This window comes from Mesoplodon bidens (assembly GCF_964165515.1).
Source record: "Mesoplodon bidens genome assembly, chromosome: 5".
NCBI lineage: Eukaryota > Metazoa > Chordata > Mammalia > Artiodactyla > Ziphiidae > Mesoplodon > Mesoplodon bidens.
In genome coordinates, this window is record NC_138161.1 from 89,288,329 (window position 1) to 89,307,060 (window position 18,732).

At 37.7% G+C, this 18,732-nt stretch overlaps 1 protein-coding gene across 7 annotated transcripts in view; it reads left to right on the forward strand.

The window, feature by feature from the left end:
• ECT2 (epithelial cell transforming 2) overlaps positions 1-18,732 on the forward strand; it is a 63,372-nt gene that overhangs the window by 36,941 nt on the left and 7,699 nt on the right. For all 7 annotated transcript variants that reach the window (XM_081234165.1, XM_081234163.1, XM_081234166.1 and 4 more), the window contains 3 exons: positions 315-434; positions 9,636-9,774; positions 11,295-11,449. In XM_081234165.1, coding sequence (XP_081090291.1) covers positions 315-434; positions 9,636-9,774; positions 11,295-11,449 — 414 coding nt within the window. The remainder of the gene's footprint in view (positions 1-314; positions 435-9,635; positions 9,775-11,294; positions 11,450-18,732) is intronic.

The following is an 18,732-nucleotide window of genomic DNA, read 5'->3' on the forward strand; positions in this document are numbered from 1 at the left end:
GGCACCAGCCCCACCAGTGCAGTAGGAAATCTGCATATAACTTTATAGTTGGCCCTTTGTTTCTGTGGTTCTGTATTCATGGATTCAACCAACCATGGATCGTGTAGTACTGTAGTACTTATTTATTGAAAAAAAAAAACTGTGTATAAGTGGACCAACACAGTTCAAACCTGTGTTGTTAAAGGCTCACCTGTATTTAGATTCTGCAGTTATAATATAAACAGAATCTCAACACAACTTTCTTTTAAATTATAACTTTTAAAAATTATTTGATATAAAGTAATCTCTTTTATTAATGTTTTCAATCTATTCAGGCTAATCTTTTATCTTCTCACCGAAGCTTAGTTCAGCGAGTTGAAACAATTTCTCTAGGTGAGCACCCCTGTGACAGAGGAGAACAAGTAACCCTCTTCCTCTTCAATGACTGCCTAGAGGTAAAGTCGTCCTTAATACAGTATAATAACACTGCTGTTTTGTGTGACTTCACTGAATGTTTAAAACCAAACTTTGATTTAATTACAGTAACTTTAATTTAATTAAGTGATTAAAGTAAATAAGCTTAAAGTAAAGTGAACTTAATCACATTTTTTTGATGAGACTGGTTGTTGACTTAATACTATTAATTGAATGCTTTTAGGAGAAGGCCTAATATTAAGAAATGTGATGATTTTTCATGACTTCAGATCCAAGTCACAGTGAAAATTTAGTTTATTTCCATGCAAATAAATGCTTAGGTGAAGAATTTTAGGAACTTCTTGTATCTATGTATAGTTCTTCAAGATTTACAAAATAATTATGAGTTCTTTTTGAAATTTAAGTAGATTTTTCCAGCAAAGAAATCAGTATTTTGTTGAAGAAGGAGATAACTTGATTATTTAATACAATGAATTTATAATCCCCTGATTTCTTCCTTAAGTCTACAGGTTTTAGAGTGAGTTAATGGTCAGTTTGTCAGATGTGGTGCAATGATTCTAATTCTAAAATTCTTATCTATCCAAGTTAAAAATTTTCCCCATATTACTCCTACAGGCAGATTGAATTATATTTATGTGCTTTTTCAACCCCTTTCTTTCATTCTTTTATTTGTGTATTTTTAATCAACTCAACAGTCTAATTGGGGGATATAAAGGAATGTATTTTCCTTCATCTCAGAAGATAGAACACATTCTATCTTCTAATGATAAAGTAATTAACCAGGAGACTCATTTGACATTTGTATTATTGGGTAACTTTTTGTTCCATTCATTGAAGTGATTTGATGAGTTGCCTTTTGCTTTAAAATTTATACTTCTTCCTTTTATTCCTTTCTACTTCACTTCTTATCTAGTGCTACCCTCTTGTATCATGCACATTAGTTTTTTTTTTAACATTTTTATTGGAGTATAATTGATTTACAATGGTGTGTTAGTTTCTGCTTTATAACAAAATGAATCAGCTATACATATACATATATCCCGATATCTCCTCCCGCTTGCGTCTCCCTCCCACCATCCCTATCCCACCCCACTAGGTGGTCACAAATCACCAAACTGATCTCCCTATGCTATGTGGCTTCTTCCCACTAGCTATCTGTTCTACATTTGGTAGTGTATATATGTCCATGTCAGTCTCTCACTTCGTCCCAGCTTACCCTTCCCCCTCCCCGTGTCCTCAGGTCCATTCTCTACGTCTGCCTCTTTATTCCTGTACTGCCCCTAGGTTCTTCAGAACCTTTTTTTTTTTTTTTTTTTTGGTATTCCATATATATGTGTTACCATATGGTATTTGTTTTTCTCTTTCTGACTTAACTTCACTCTGTATGACAGACTCTAGGTCCATCCACCTCACTACAAATAACTCAGTTTTGTTTCTTCTTATGGCTGAGTGATATTCCATTGTATATATGTGCCACATCTTCTTTATCCATTCATCTGTTGTTGGACAGACACTTAGGTTGCTTCCACGTCCTGGCTATTATAAATAGAGCTGAAATGAACATTGTGGTACATGACTCTTTGTTTTTTGGGGGGTTTTGGGTTTTTTTTTTAATTTTTCAATTTTATTTTATTTATTTTTTTATACAGCAGGTTCTTATTAGTTATCCATTTTATACATATTAGTGTGTATATGTCAATCCCAATCTCCCAATTCATCACACCACCACTCTCCCCCTTGGTGTCCATAATGTTTGTTCTCTACATTTGTGTCTTTATTTCTGTCCTGCAAACTGGTTCATCTGTACCATTTTTCTAGGCTCCACATATATGCATTAATATACAATATTTTTCTCTTTCTGACTTACTTCACTCTGTATGACAGTCTCTAGATCCATCCACGTCTCTACAAATGACCCAGTTTTGTTCCTTTTTATGACTGAGTAATATTCCATTGTATATATGTACCACATCTTCTTCATCCATTCACCTGTCAATGCACATTTGTGTGTATTGAAGAATCCTTGCATTCCTGGTATAAACCCCACTTGATCATGGTGTATAATCCTTTTAATGTGCTGTTGGATTCTGTTTGCTAGTATTTTGTTGAGGATTTTTGCATCTGTGTTCATCAGTGATATTGGCCTGTAGTTTTCTTTCTTTGTGACATCCTTGTCTGGTTTTGGTATCAAGGTAATGGTGGCCTCGTAGAATGAGTTTGGGAGTGTTCCTCCCTCTGCTATATTTTGGAAGAGTTTGAGAAGGATAGGTGTTCGCTCTTCTCTAAATGTTTGATAGAATTCACCTGTGAAGCCATCTGATCCTGGGCTTTTGTTTGTTGGAAGATTTTTTTTTTTTTTTTGTGGTACGTGGGCCTCTCACTGTTGTGGCCTCTCCGGTTGCGGAGCACAGGCTCCGGACGCGCAGGCCCAATGGCTATGGCTCACGGGCCCAACCGCTCCGCCGCACGTGGGATCTTCCCAGACTGGGGCACGAACCCGTGTCCCCTGCATCGGCAGGCGGACTCTCAACCACTGCGCCACCAGGGAAGCCCTGTTGGAATATTTTTAATCATAGTTTCAAATGCAGTGCTTGTGATTGGTCTGTTCATATTTTCTGTTTCTTCCTGATTCAGTCTCGGAAGTGCACAACCTTCCATTTCTAAGAATTTGTCCATTTCTTCCAGGTTGTCCATTTTATTGGAATATGGTTGCTTGCAGTAATCTCTCATAATCCTTTGTGTTTTCTGCATTGTCAGTTGTTACTTTTCCTATTTCATTTCTAATTCTATTGATTTGAGTCTTCTCCCTTTTTTTTCTTGATGAGTCTGGTTAATGGTTTATCAATTTGGTTTATTTTCTCAAAGAACCAGCTTTTAGTTTTATTGATCTTTGCTTTGTTTCCTTCATTTATTTTTCATTTATTTCTGATCTGATCTTTATGATTTCTTTCCTTCTGCTAACTTTGGGGATTTTTTGTTCTTCTTTCTCTAATTGCTTTAAGTGTAAGGTTAGGTTGTTTATTTGAGATGTTTCTTGAGATAGGATTGTATTGCTATAAAGTTCCCTCTTAGAACTACTTCTGCTGCATCCCATGGGTTTTGGGTCGTCGTGTCTCCATTGTCATTTGTTTCTAGGTATTTTTTCATTTCCTCTTTGATTTCTTCAATGATCTCTTGGTTCTTTACTAGTGTACTGTTTAGCCTCCATGTGTTTGTATTTTTTACAGAATTTTTTCCTGTAATTGATATCTAGTCTGATAGAGTTGTGGTTGGAAAAGATATTTGATACAATTTCCATTTTCTTAAATTTACCAAGGCTTGATTTGTGACCCAAGATATGATCTCTCCTGGGGAATGTTCTATAAGCACTTGAGAAGAAAGTGTATTCTGTTGTTTTGGATGGAATGTCCTATAAATATCAATTAAGTCCATCTTATTTAATGTGTCATTTAAAGCTTGTGTTTCCTTATTTATTTTCATTTTGGATGATCTGTCCATTGGTGAAAGTGGTGTGTTAAAGTCCCCTACTATGAATTTGTTACTGTCGACTTCTCCTTTTATGGCTGTTAGCACTTGCCTTATGTGCTCCTATGTTGGATGCATAAATATTTACAATTGTTATATCTTCTTGGATTGATCCCTTGATCATTATGTAGTGTCCATCTTTGTCTCTTGTAATAGTCTTTGTTTTAAAGTCTATTTTGACTGATACGAGAATTGCTACTCCCGTTTTCTTTTGATTTCCTTTTGCATGGAATATCTTTTTCCATCCCCTCACTTTCAGTCTGTATGTGTCCCTAGGTCTGGAGTGGGTCTCTTGTAGACAGCATATGTACGGGTCTTGTTTTTGTATCCATTCACCCAGTTTGTGTCTTTTGGTTGGAACACTTAATCCATTTACATTTAAGGTCGTTATCGATATGTATGTTCCTATTCCCATTTTCTTAATTGTTTTGGGTTTGTTATTGTAGGTCTTTTCCTTCTTTTGTTTTTCCTGCCTAGAGAAGTTCCTTTAGCATTTGTTGTAAAGCTGGTTTGGTGGTGCTGAACTCTCTCAGCTTTTGCTTGTCTGTAAAGGTTTTAATTTCTCCATCAATCTGAATGAGTTCCTTGCTGGGTAGAGTAATCTTGGTTGCAGGTTTTTCTCCTTCATCACTTTTAAATATGTCCTGCCAGTCCCTTCTGGCTTGCAGAGTTTCTGCTGAAAGATCAGCTGTTAACCTGATGGGGATTCCCTTGTGTGTTATTTGTTGTTTTTCCCTTGCTGCTTTTAATATTTTTTCTTTGTATTTAATTTTTAGTAGTTTGATTAATTTGTGTTTGGCGTGTTTCTTCTTGGATTTATCCTGTATGGGACTCTCTTTGCTTCCTGGATTTGATTGACTATTTCCTTTCCCATATTAAGGAAGTTTTCAACTATAATCTCTTCAAATATTTTCTCAGTCGCTTTCTTTTTCTCTTCATCTTCTGAGACCCCTATAATTCGAATGTTGGTGTGTTTAATGTTGTCCCAGAGGTCTCTGAGACTGTCCTCAGTTCTTTTCATTCTTTTTTTCTTTATTCTGCTCTGTGGTAGTTATTTCCACTATTTTATCTTCCAGGTCACTTATCCATTCTTCTTTCTCAGTTATTCTGCTATTGATTCCTTCTAGAGAATTTTTAATTTCATTTATCGTGCTGTTCATCATTGTTTGTTTGCTCTTTAGTTCTTCTAGTTCCGTGTTAAACACTTCCTGTATTTCCTCCATTCTATTTCCAAGATTTTGGATCATCTTTACTATCATTACTCTGAATTCTTTTTCAGATACACTGCCTATTTCCTCTTCATTTGTTTGGTCTCTTGGGTTTTTACCTTGCTCCTTCATCTGCTGTGTGTTTCTCTGTCTTCTCATTTTTCTTAACTTACTGTGTTTGGGGTTTCCTTTTTGCAGGCTGCAGGTTCGTAGTTCCCATTGTTTTTGGTGTCTGCCCCCAGTGGCTAAGGTTGGTTCAGTGGGTTGTGTAGGCTTCCTGGTGGAGGGGACTGGTGCCTGTGTTCTGGTGGATGAGGCTGGATCTTGTCTTTCTGGTGGACATGACCGCATCCGGTGGTGTGTTTTGTGGTGTCTGTGACCTTATGATTTTCGGCAGCCTCTCTGCTCATGGGTAAGGTTGTGTTCCTGTCTTGCTGGTTGTTTGGCATAGGGTGTCCAGCCCTGTAGCTTGCTGGTCGTTGAGTGGAGCTGGGTCTTAGCGTTGAGATGGAGATCTCTGGGAGAGCTTTCGCTGTTTGATGTTACGTGGAGTCGGCAGTTCTCTGGTAGACCAGCGTCCTGAACTTGGCTCTCCCACTTCAGAGGCACAGGCCTGACACCCAGCTGGAGCACCAAGACCCTGTTAGCCACATGGCTCAGAAGAAAAGGGAGAAAAAAAGACATAAAGAAAGAAGGAAAAATAAATAAAATTAAGTTATTAAAATAAAAAATAAAAACCTTATTAAAAATTAAAAGAATAAGTAATTTAAAAAAGAAAAGAAAGAAAGAAGAGAGCAACCAAAGCAAAAAACAAATCCACCAATGATAACAAGCGCCAAAAACTATACTAAAAAAAAAAAGACAGACAGAGCCTTAGGACAAATGGTAAAAGCAACGCTGTACAGACAGAATCACACAAAGAAGCACACACATACACATTCACAAAAAGAGGAAAAGGGGGGAAATATCTATATATTAAAAAAAAAAATAGGAAGAGAGCAACCAAAGCAATAAACAAATCTACCAATGATAATAAACTCTAAATACTAAACTAAGATAAACATAAGACCAGACAGAAATGAGATGCAGAAAGCAAACCCCAAGTCTACAGTTGCTCCCGAAGTCCACCTCCTCAATTTGGGATGATTCGTTGTCTATTCAGATATTCCACAGATGCAGGGTACATCAAGTTGACTGTGGAGATTTCATCCGCTGCTCCTGAAGCTGCTGGGAGAGATTTCCTTTCTCTTCTTTGTTCCCACAGCTCCTGGGGTTCAGCTTTGGATTTGGCCCCAACTCTGCGTGTAGGTCGCCTGAGCGCATCTGTTCCCACCCAGACAGGATGGCGTTAAAGGAGAAGCTGATTAGGGGGCTCTGGCTCACTCAGGCAGGGGGGAGGGAGGGGTACGGAATGTGGGGCGAGCCTGCGGCGGCAGAGGCCCACATGACGTTGCAACAGCCTGAGGTGCGCCATGTGTTCTCCTGGGGAAGTTGTCCCTGGATCATGGGACCCTGGCAGTGGCAGGCTGCACAGGCTCCCGGGAGGGGAGGTGTGAGTCGTGTCCTGTACTTGCACACAGGCTTCTTGGTGGCTGCAGCAGCAGCCTTAGCATCTCATGCCCGTCTCTGGTGTCCACGCTGATAGCCGCGGCTTGCACCCGTCTCTGGAGCTCATTTAGGCGGTGCTCTGAATCCCCTCTCCTTGTGCACCCCAAAACAATGATCTCTTGCCTCTTCGGCAGCCCCAGACTTTTCCCGCACTCCCTCCCGGCTAGCTGTGGCGCACTAGCCCCTTCAGGCTGTGTTCACGCCGCCAACCCCAGACCTCTCCCCTGACCAAAGCCCGAGCCTCAGCTCCCAGCCCCCGCCCGCCCCGGCACGTGAGCGGACAAGCCTCTTGGGCTGGTGAGGGCTTGTCGGCACCAATCCTCTGTGTGGGAATCTCTCCACTTTGCCCTCTGCACCCCTGTTGCTGCGCTCTCCTCGGTGGCTCCGAAGCTCCCCCCGCCCCGCCACCCGCAGTCTCCGCCCGGGAAGGGGCTTCCTAGTGTGTGGAAACTTTTCCTCCTTCACAGCTCCTTCCCATTGGTGCAGGTCCCGTCCCTATTCTTTTGTCTCTGTTTTTTCTTTTTTCTTTTACCCTACCCAGGTACGTGGGGAGTTTCTTGCCTTTTGGGAAGTCTGAGGTCTTCTGCCAGCATTCAGTGGGTGTTCTGTAGGAGTTGTTCCACATGCAGATGTATTTCTGGTGTATTTGTGGGGAGGAAGATGATCTCCGTGTGTTACTCTTCCGCCATCTTGAAGGTCTACTGCACATTAGTTTTTAAAGTATAAATACAAGGGAATCTTAGAGAACAAGCCAAGTACAGTTACAGGTGCAGTAAAATCTCACCAAAAATTTACTTGTGTTAAAGAGTTTTGTTGTTGTGAGGTTAGTGAAATATGGTATTTTCATTTGGTCAGTACTGTCACAAAACACAAAATTAAAGGCAGTGAAAATACTGTACACAATTGACCTTACCCTGAACTGAGAAAGTTGTAAAAAACCATGAGGCAGATAATTCTGAACTACTTGTCTCCCCCGTAATGAGAGCTTTAGCCTGCTCTACTTTTGAGAACAGGGACTAGGTAGAGTCAATTTTTGATCATATTTTATTTGAATCTGCAGTATCATGCTCACTGAGTACCATGTAGCTGCTTAGTAGTTCTGTTTGTTTGCTTGTATTAAAGCTTTTGTAAGTTTTCCTGTTCGTAGGTCAGCTGGCTCCATTCATCTAATAGGTTAGGTTATCTGTACTACCTTTGCTAATCCATTCTGGTCTTTATCCTCTTAATCCTTAGATAGTTGAGGCTTACTTTAAATTTTTTTGTATTACATCCCCTTCAATTTTTGTGAAGTCTTCTACAACTGGCTCATTGACTTACCTTCCATTTTAATTCCTGCCATTGGTCATTCCTTGTAGCCTCCAAGTCTGTTATCTGATACCCTGGCTTCTCACTTCCTTCATCTTCCTGAATTCAGTGACTTTTTGTTCTACTCTCTCTTAGTCTCCATGTCAGAATCACATTAACTGTAACATTTCTATTTCTAACATTAAATTTGAACTCCAAACTTATAATTTGGACTTTTAGATTTATAAACTCTTATTCTTTAGCTTGTTTGTTTAAAAGAAAAACAGAACTTGGAGCAAATTTGGAATGAAGAGAGTGGTAAAAGTTAGAAGCATTTAAAATAGATAAGATCTAAACTGACTTCACTTAAACATGACAGGTGATGTATCTGTATTTTGAGTTTTTACCTTGATGGACTAACATTTGTATCATCAATATTAGAACTTGTCATTGTTTTTCCTTTTTAAAAATGAACCTTAAAATTATTTATTTTGCTCAGCTAAATTAAAAGTATATTCAAATATTACAGTGGAAATAATTATTTAAAGAATCTGCTTTTTTCATATATTAATGTAAATGGGCTTTTAATATTTGATATGTATCATAAATCTGTGTCATATTTCTGCATCAATGTGAGTATGATACTGACTGCCTTTTGGTCTTTTCTCATTAGCCAACACAAGCTATCAACAGTACATTTTTCAGCCTTACTTTGTCATATTCATGATGATGACCAGTCAATCTCAATTCATTAAGTAGCTTAATCTAAATCATTTTGTGTTAATATCTTTCAGTTGATGATTATAACCCCTAAAGAAATGTTCTTTTAAAAAGGCAAAATAATATACTAGGATTTCATGGAAATGAAAACAATAAATTTAAAGACCTTATAAAATTCACAGAACTCAAATACATCATGAGTCACAGGGTCCTTTCTGATTTTGCTCCTGTCTTCTCCAGCATTACTTTTACCTATGTCTTCCTTTGCATGAGTTCCCAGTTTAGGTAAAGTTATATCTTAACATAGCACCTTGACTTTATAATTTGTATCAATTTTTAATGTATTATTTAGTTACTTTAATTTTCCTATTTTTCAATAGTATGTAGGTATCATGAGAGCCAGAACCATTTCTGTATTATTCACTCCTTTATCCTCAGTGCCTTGCAAAGCATCTGAGATAATTGTGTATTCTGCACTTACACTGAAATCAATTATCTTTTGAACACAAGGCAGCAATCCCAGAGCAACTATTCCCCTTTCCGAATTCAAGGCCTTTTACTGAAGGTTCCTTCATCCTTTGATCCTGTTACTTCTCACAGTGCTTCTAAGTTCTTTCACACCTCTGGGATCTTTTCCATATATCCTGTTTTCCTGACTTTTGAGCTCTTCACATATAAACATGAGCATTTCTGCTACATAGTTACATGTATGAATTTGTCACATAGTAACTATGCTTCTTATCAGATAGTAATTTTGGAATGACTGGTAGTTAAATAAGCTGCATATAGATTTATGTGATTAGTACCATTTTACTTTGAAGCATTTGGTGTTTGTTTTTATGTTACTGACGATGACTTTTTTTTTTCTATAATCAGATAGCAAGAAAACGACACAAGGTTATTGGCACTTTTAGGAGTCCTCATGGCCAGACCCGACCCCCAGCTTCTCTTAAGCATATTCATCTAATGCCTCTTTCTCAGATTAAGAAGGTGCTAGACATACGAGAGACAGAAGGTATGGTCATTGGATAAACTATTGGCTAGATAAAAATAGTTTATATTCATTGAAAGTTTGATTCCCTTATATATATTTTTTAAACTGGTAAATTATCTTTAAATATTGTTGGTTAGTTCTGGCAAAGTAATTGTTCTTATACTTCAACTACATCTCTAGGAACTGGGAGATTTTTAATATTTTTTCAAATGAAAATACTATCTCAATCTGAAGGATATATTCATCTCTTAAGGGACAGAGAGCTTTTAAGTGGTTACATATCAAAATAGTGCCCATTCCCACACCAAAACTTATTTTTATTCCTTCAGAATCCAAAGGCAATTGTAGTCTGTTACTTGTGCCCCACAGCTTATAACCTTCCCTGTTGCCAATGGCTGTATTGTTAGGGATACACTTAGGATATGACCAGGAATAGATGTGCATGAGTAAGTACACCCAAAGTAACTATGGTAGACTCAACATGGGCTCAAATGTGTATTAAGGAAAGCTTTTACTCTATACTTTGGGAGCGTTAGAGAGGATTCTTTGAAGGCCTGAAATTGGGAAAAATTTATACCTACTGACGCAGTATTAATTTTTAAAATAGTACCTAGTGATGTGCATGCCTGGCAATATTTTGCTTGTTTAGGTATATAGTTTTACAGTGTAAAACTGGTTCCATTACTGATCCCATCCTCAAATGATGAAAAGCTTTTAATTTATGAGAAACAATTAAAAAAAACTTGAATGGCAACTTATATTGCTATCTTTACTCAGTTGTGAAATTCTGGATTTATTAAAGGTTACATAGAACATTTACTTAAATGATCTCTATATTTTTGGATTATAATTATGGAAGACTTCATTGTTTAAAATAGGTTCTGTTTTAGCATCTTGGTCATAAAACATTTTTTAACAATTTTAATATTTGAGTATTTTATTTATTTGAACTTGATTTAAATAGGTTGAATTATTGAATTCTTACAATATCACTTTATTTTAAAACTTAAATTCTGGAATTCTAAGAAATGATATAATCTAATTTTTAAAAACTCCATCAAAGAAAATATTAAGTGTCATGGAAAATACTGCTTACTTAACAATATCATTGTTGGTTCCTCACATGGTACATACTATTATAATTCTTTCCAGTGTTTCAACTTAATATGATGCTATTCTTTGTCCAGTTAAAAACAGAGGGGAGGGCTTCCCTGGTGGCGCAGTGGTTGAGAGTCCGCCTGCCGATGCAGGGGACACGGGTTCGTGCCCCGGTCCGGGAAGATCCCTCATGCCATGGAGCCGCTAGGCCCGTGAGCCATGGCCGCTGAGCCTGCGCATCTGGAGCCTGTGCTCTGCAACGGGAGAGGCCGCAACAGTGAGAGGCCCGTGTAACGCAAAAAAAAAAAAAAAAGAGGGGACAGAAAAGGTAGAGAAGAGATAATTTTTTGGAATTTCATTGCTCTGAGGGAACTTAACTTGTGTTAAGTCTGTCATTTTCCAAGGAGTAACATTTAATGTTTGTGATTATTCTGGAACCCTAGATTGCCATAATGCTTTTGCCTTGCTTGTAAGGCCACCTACAGAGCAGGCAAATGTGCTGCTCAGTTTCCAGATGACATCAGAGGAACTTCCCAAAGAAAACTGGCTAAAGATGCTATGTCGACATGTAGCCAACACCATTTGTAAAGCAGATGCTGTAAGTTCTTAAACCACTATTATAATGAAAGTTTAAACTCCATGGTAATGTACAGACTAAACGAGTACGTTTCTAATGACTTGTTAATTATGAATGAAGGAGAGTTTGTGTTGTGTTTATTGAGGAAAACTGATTTAAAAGTTGTTTTGGAGGAAATTTTTAAAAATATAGACGCATGAAACATTTCTTTGAGTCCCTAGCTTACAGACAGGGCCTTATATATAAGGCCTCATAGCCTTACAGCTCCTGTGACTCTGCTTTAGTGAAGGTTTTGGGACTTATAATGTATTTTCATTAGTGCTCTTTGACTTGGCTATCTGTGAGAGAGTGTTTTGTTCTATTGTTCTTTTATCTTATTGAGAGCAATAGGTGAGTTGTAGCAAGTTGCTTTCCCTGTCAGGCAAGTTGCCAATGCAGTTTTCTTAGTCCACTCTCTTAAAATCAAATGCCATTATGAATATATAATCATTTTTATCCTGTACAGATTAAAGTGAAGATATATGAGAAAATCAAATTATTGAAGTTAAATGACTCACCAGAAATCAGGTAGCTTGTAGTAGATCTTGGATGAAATCTAGGTCCATTAAAAGATAGATTTCTTCATTATATATGGGAGAGACATGTGATAGATATAGATCCTTTCATCTTTGCACAAATGACATAGATGGAGGAGAATGTATAGACAGATAACCTTTTTCAGTATAGTACTTGGACATTTCCTGTGGGAATAAAACATTCAGTTTATTATAGTTAAATCTGATCTTCAGAGACATTGAGGTATAATTATTATTGCTTATAAAGTAAATACTTTATTAAAAGTATTTACCTAACTGTTTAGAAAAATTAACAGACTTTTAAATTTTATGTTTTTTAATTGAAGTATAGTTGATTTACAGCGTTGTGTTAGTTTCTGGTGTACAGCAAAGTGATTCAGTTATACATATATATATACACATACTCTTTTTCATTATGGTTTATTATAGAATACTGAATATAGTTCCCTGTGCTATACAGTAGGACCTTGTTGTTTATCCATTTTATATATAGTAGTTTGTATCTGCTAATCCCAAACTCCTAAGTTATCCCTCTCCCACCCCTGTTCCCCTTTGGTAACCATAAGTTTTTACATTTTCTATGTCTGTGAGTCTGTTTCTTTTTCATAAATAAGTTCATTTATGTCATATTTTAGATTCCACATATAAGTGATATATGGTATTTGTCTTTCTCTTTGTGATTTACTTCATTTAGTATGATCATCTCTAGGTCCATCCATATTGCTGCATGGCATACTTTCATTCTTCTTCATGGCTGAGGGGTAGTCAGTCCATTTTTTTAAACTTTTTCTTCTTTTTAAATTAATTAATTATTTATTTTTGGCTGCATTGGGTCTTTGCTGCTGCGCACGGGCTTTTTTCCTAGTTGTGGCGAGTGGGGGCTACCTTCGTTGCTGTGCGCAGGCTTCTCATTGTGGTGGCTTCTCGTTGCAGAGCACGGGCTCTAGGCACGTGGGCTTCAATAGTTGTGGCTTGCCACCAGAGAAGTCCCTATTCCATTTTGTATATATACCACATCTTCTTTATCCATTCATCTGTCAGTGGACATTTAGGTTGCTTCCATGTCTCAGCAATTGTAAATTGTGCTGCTGTGGACATTGGGGTGCATGTATCTTTTGAATTATAGTTTTCTCTGGATATATGCCCTGGAGTGGGATTCCTAGGTCATACGACAACTCTATTTTTAGTTTTTTTAAGGAACCTCCATACTGTTTTCATAGTGGCTGCACCAGTTTACATTCCAACCAACAGTATAGGAGGGTTTCCTTTTTCTCCACACTCTCTCTGGGATTTGTTATTTTTAGACTTTTTAATGATGGCCATTTTGACTGGTGTGAGGGGTACCTCATTATAGGTTTGATTTTCATTTCTCTAATAATTAGTGATGTTGACCATCTTTCCATGTGCCTCTTGGCCATCTGTATGTCTTCTTTGGAGAAATGTTTATTTAGGTCTTCTGCCCAGTTATTGATTGGGTTTTTTCTTGTTATAGAGTTGTATGAACTATTTGTATATTTTGCAAGTTAATCCCTTGTTGATTGAATCGTTTGCAGATATTTTCTCCCCTTCTGTAGCTTGTCTTTTCTTTATATGGTTTCCTTCCTGTGCAAAAGCTTATAAATTTGATTAGGTCCAATTTGTTTATTTTTGCCTTTATTTCTATTGCCTTGGGAGACTGACCTAAGAAAACATTGGTACAATTTATGTCAGAATGTTTTGCCTATGTTCTCTCCTAGGAGTTTTATGGTGTCACATCTTATATTTAAGTCTTTACCATTTTGAGTTTATTTTTATGTATGGCGTGAGGGTGTGTTCTCACTTCATTGATTTACATGCAGCTGTCCAGCTTTCCCAGCACCAGTTGCTGAAGACAATGTCTTTTCTCCATTGTATATTCTTGCCTCCTTTGTCAAAGATTAATTGACTGTAGGTATGTTGGTTTATTTCTGGGCTCTCTGTTCTGTTCCATTGATCCATATGTCTGTTTGGGGGCCAGTACAACACTGTTTTGATTACTGTAGCTTTGTAGTATTCTCTGAAGTCTGAGAGGGTTATGCCTCCAGCCTTGTTATTTTTCCTCAGGATTGCTTTGGTAATTCTGGTTTTTTTATGGTTCCATATAAATATGAGGACTGTTTGTTTTAGTTCTGTGAAAAATGTCATGAGTAACTTGATAGGGATTGCATTAAATCTGTAGATTGCTTTGTATAGTATGGCCGTTTTAACAATATTAATTCTTCCAATCAAGAGCATGATTTCATTTCTTTGAATCATCTTCAGTTTCCTTTAACAATTTTCTAGCATTCTCAGCATATAAATCTTTCACCTCCTTGGTCAGGTTTATTCCTAAATATTTTGTGTGTGTGATGTGGTTTTAAAAGGGATTTTTTCTTTTCTTTTTTTTTTTTTTAACTTTCTGATATTTCATTGTTAGTGTAAAGAAATACAACAGATTTCTGTATGTTAATCTTATATCATTACCTTGCTGAATTTATCAGTTCTGATAGTTTTTGTGTGGAGTCTATAGAGTTTTCTGTATTTAGTGTCATGTCATCTGCATGTAATGACAATTTTACCTCTTTTCCAATTTTGATATCTTTTATTCCTTTTTCTTGTCCATTGCTGTGGCTCGGACTTCTAATCCTATATTGAATAGAAGTGGTGAGAGTGGGCACCCTTGTCTTGTTCCAGATTTTAGTACTAGGGGAGGCTTTCAACTTTTCACCATTGAGTATTATCTTGGCTGGGGGTTTGTCAAAACAGCTTTTATTATGTTGCGATATATTCCCTCTATACCCGCTTTGGTAAGAGTTTTTATCATGAATGGACATTGAATTTTATCAGATGCTTTTCCTGCATCTATTGAGATGATCATGTGTTTTTTGTCTTTTCTTTTGTTGATATGGTGTTATCACACTGATTGATATTTATATGTTGAACCATCTTTTTGACCCTGGGATGAATCCAACTTGATTGTGGTATATGATCTTGTTTTTATGTGTTGTTGGATTTGGTTTGCTAATATTTTGTTGAGAATTTTTGCATTTATATTCATCAAAGATATTGGCCTTTAATTTTCTTTTTTGGTACTGTTTTGGTATCAGGGTGATGGTGGCTTTCTAGAATGCCTTTGGGAGTGTTCCCTTTTTAATCTTTTGGTGGAAGAGTTTGGGGAGGGTTTTTATAAGTTCTTCTTTGTATGCTTGGTAGAATTCCCCAGTGAAGCCATCTGGTCCTGACTTCAGTTTGCAGGGAGTTTTTTCATTACATATTGTATTTCATTTCTAGGTGAGTGGTCTGTTCAAGTTTTCTTTCTTCTTCATTCAGTTTTGGTGGGTTGTATGTTTCTAGAAAATTGTACATTTTTTCTAGGTTGTTGAATTTGTTGGCATATAATTGTTCATAGTATTGTCTTATGGTTTTTTTAATTTCTGTGGTACTGGTTGTTATTTCTCCTGTTTCATTTCTTATTTTGTTTATTTGGGTCCTCTGTTCTTGATGAGCCTGAAGAGAGGTTTGTTGATTTTGTTTACCATTTCAAAGAACCAGCTCTTTTCTTTATAAGAACTTCTTTTGCTGCATGCCATAGATTTTGTATGGTTGTTTTTATGTCATGTTTCAAGGTATCTTCTGATTTCCTCTTTGATTGCATCATCAACCCATTGGTTTTTGTAGCATGTTTTTTAGTCTCCATGTAATCATTTTTTTCTCATTTCTCTTTTTGTGGTTGATTTCTAGTTTCACGCCTTTGTGGTCAGAAAAGATGCTTGAAATAATTTCTATCCTCTTAAATTTGTTCAGGCTTGTTTTTTGTTCTAGTATATGGTTCGTCCTAGAGATTATTCCATGTGCACTTAAAAAGAATGTGTATTCTGGTTTTTTTGGATGTAATGTCCTGAAAATATCAATTAAGTCTAACTGTTCTATTGTATCATTTAGTATCTCTGTTGCCTTACTGATTTTTGTATCTGGAAGATCTGTCCATTGGTGTGAGTGAGGTGTTAAAGTCTCTTACTATTGTATCCCTGTCAGTTTCTCCCATTATGTCTGTTACCATTTGCTTTTTGTATTTAGGTGCTCCTATATTGCATATGTTAACAAGTGTTATGTTAACGAGTGTAATAGCCTCTTCTTGTATTGACCCTTTTATCATTATAGAGTATCCTTTTTTATCTTTATTACGTTAGTTTTAGAGTCTGTTTTGTCTGATAGGAGTATTGCTAGACCCACTTTCTTGTCATTTCTGTTTGCATGAAATATCTTTTTCCATCTTATCACTTTCAATCTATGTGTGTCCTTCGCCCTAAAGTGGGGTCCCTTGTAGGCAGCATATTGTAAGCTCCTGTTTTTTTATTCAGTCTTCCACTCTATGTCTTTTTATTAGAGAATTTAGTCCATTGACATTTTAGGTAATTATTGATAGATGTATATTTATTGCCATTTTAAATCTTGTTTTCCAGTTGATTTTGTATTTCTTCTTCGTTCCTTTCTTTTTGTTTTTCATTTTGTAGTTTGATGGTTTTCTTTTGTATTACACTTTTTTTTTTTTTTTTGCGGTACGCGGGCCTCTCACTGTTGTGGCCTCTCCCGTTGCGGGGCTCACGGGCCCTGCCGCTCCGCGGCATGTGGGATCTTCCCTGACCGGGGCACGAACCCGCGTCCCCTGCATCGGCAGGCGGACTCTCAACCACTGCGCCACCAGGGAAGCCCCTCTTTTGTATTACACTTTTGTGCTGTTCTTTTTGGTTTTTGTGAATCTGTTGTATATTTTTCATACTCTCTTCCCCCACATTTTATGATTTTGATGTCCTCTTTTACATCTTCATGTTTATTCTTTTGGTGTTCATTGTAGTTATCATCGCTTTCACAAAAATTTATTTTTTTAATATGTATACTGGCTTGTTTAAGTGATTTACTCTCCAATTGAGATATTTCTGTTTCCTCTAGATTCTTGCTTCTTTTCTATTTAGAGAAGACCTTTCAATACTCCTATTAGGGTAGGTTTAATATTGCTGTATTCTTTGAGTTTTTGCGTGTCTGAGAAATTCTTTATCTCTCCTTCTATCCTAAGTGATAATCTTGCTGGGTAGAGTATCCTGGGTTGCAGCTTCTTCCCTTTCAAGACTTTGAATATATCTTGCCACTCCCTTCTGGTCTTCAATGTTTCTGTAGAGAAATCAGCTGATAGCCTTATGGGGTTTCCCTTGTAATTAACGCTTTTGTTTTTCTCTTGCTGCCTTTAGAATCCTCTTTATATCGTTTAACTTTTGCCATTTTAATTATAATATGTCTTGATGTAGGTCTGTTTGGGTTCATCTTGTTTGGGGCCCTCTGTGCTTTCCTGTACCTGGGTATCTGTTTCCTTTATATTTGGGAAGTTATCAGCCATAATTTCTTCAATTTTTTTTTTTTTTTTTTTTTTTGCGGTACATGGACCTCTCACTGTTGTGGCCTCTCCCGTTGCGGAGTACAGGCTCTGGACACACAGGCTCAGCGGCCATGGCTCACGAGCCTAGCCGCTCCGCGGCATGTGGGATCTTCCCAGACCAGGGCACAAACCCGTGTCCCCTGCATCGGCAGGCGGACTCTCAACCACTGTGCCACCAGGGAAGCCCCAAATAAATTTTTGATCCCCTTTTCTCTTTGTTTTCCTTCTGGGATCCCTATTATGCATAGATCTGGATACTTTATATTATCCCATAGGTCTCGTTTATTGCTTTCCTTTTTTTTTTTCATTTGTGTTTCTGTCTACTGTTCTGATTGGGTGATTTCCATTATTCTATCTTCCAGATCACTTATTAGTTCTTTTGCATTATCCAGTTTGCTGTTGATTGCCTCGAGCTCAGCTTCTGTTTTGGCAAATGAGTTTTCTAATTTAATTACCTCCTTTTTATAGTTTTTAGTTCTTTTTTTACAGTAATATGCATTTCTATTGATAGACTTGCTTAATTACTTCAGTATTTTCATTACCTCCTTTTTGGACTCGGGATCTGCTAGACTGCAGATGTCTGTTTCATTGTTCTTTCAGGGGAATTCTCTTGGTCTTTTTTTTTTTTCTTTTTCTCTTTTTTTTTTCTTTTTTTTGCGGTAGGCGGGCCTCTCACTGTTGTGGCCTCTCCCGTTGCGGAGCACAGGCTCCGGACCTGCAGGCTCAGCGGCCATGGCTCACGGGCCCAGCCCCTCTGCGGCATGTGGTATTTTCCCTGACCGGGGCATGAACCCGTGTCCCCTGCATCGGCAGGCAGACTCTCAACCACTGCGCCACCAGGGAAGCCCTCTCTTGGTCTTTTAATTGGGAGTGTTTCCTCTGCTTCATTTCTCTGACTCTGTGAATTAAGGAGAAATAGTTATCTGCTCTGGTCTTGAAGGGCTGTTTTTTGTGTTTCCCTGTGTAGCCCTCGTGAGTGTAATATTTTTGTGCAAGGGCTGTTTTTATTATGGATGTCTGCCACATTTTTCTTTAGTGTGTGTTAGCCGTTATCCCCTTGATAAGGGGTATGATTGTTACCGTGATGACCAGAGCCTGCACTGATGTTGAGAGTGGCCTCCTCTTTGCTCTTTGGTTGTCCCAGCTCTGTCAGGGGCAGGGTCTGTTCCCCAGTTGTTGGAGTAGATGCCACCAGCTCTGTTTCTGGACTGGTGTGAGGTAGGTGGGGCTTGAATGCCCCTGCTGGGAGAGGAGCCCCTGATTATTCCTCTGCAGAAGCTGTCTACTGGGAAGTCGCTCTG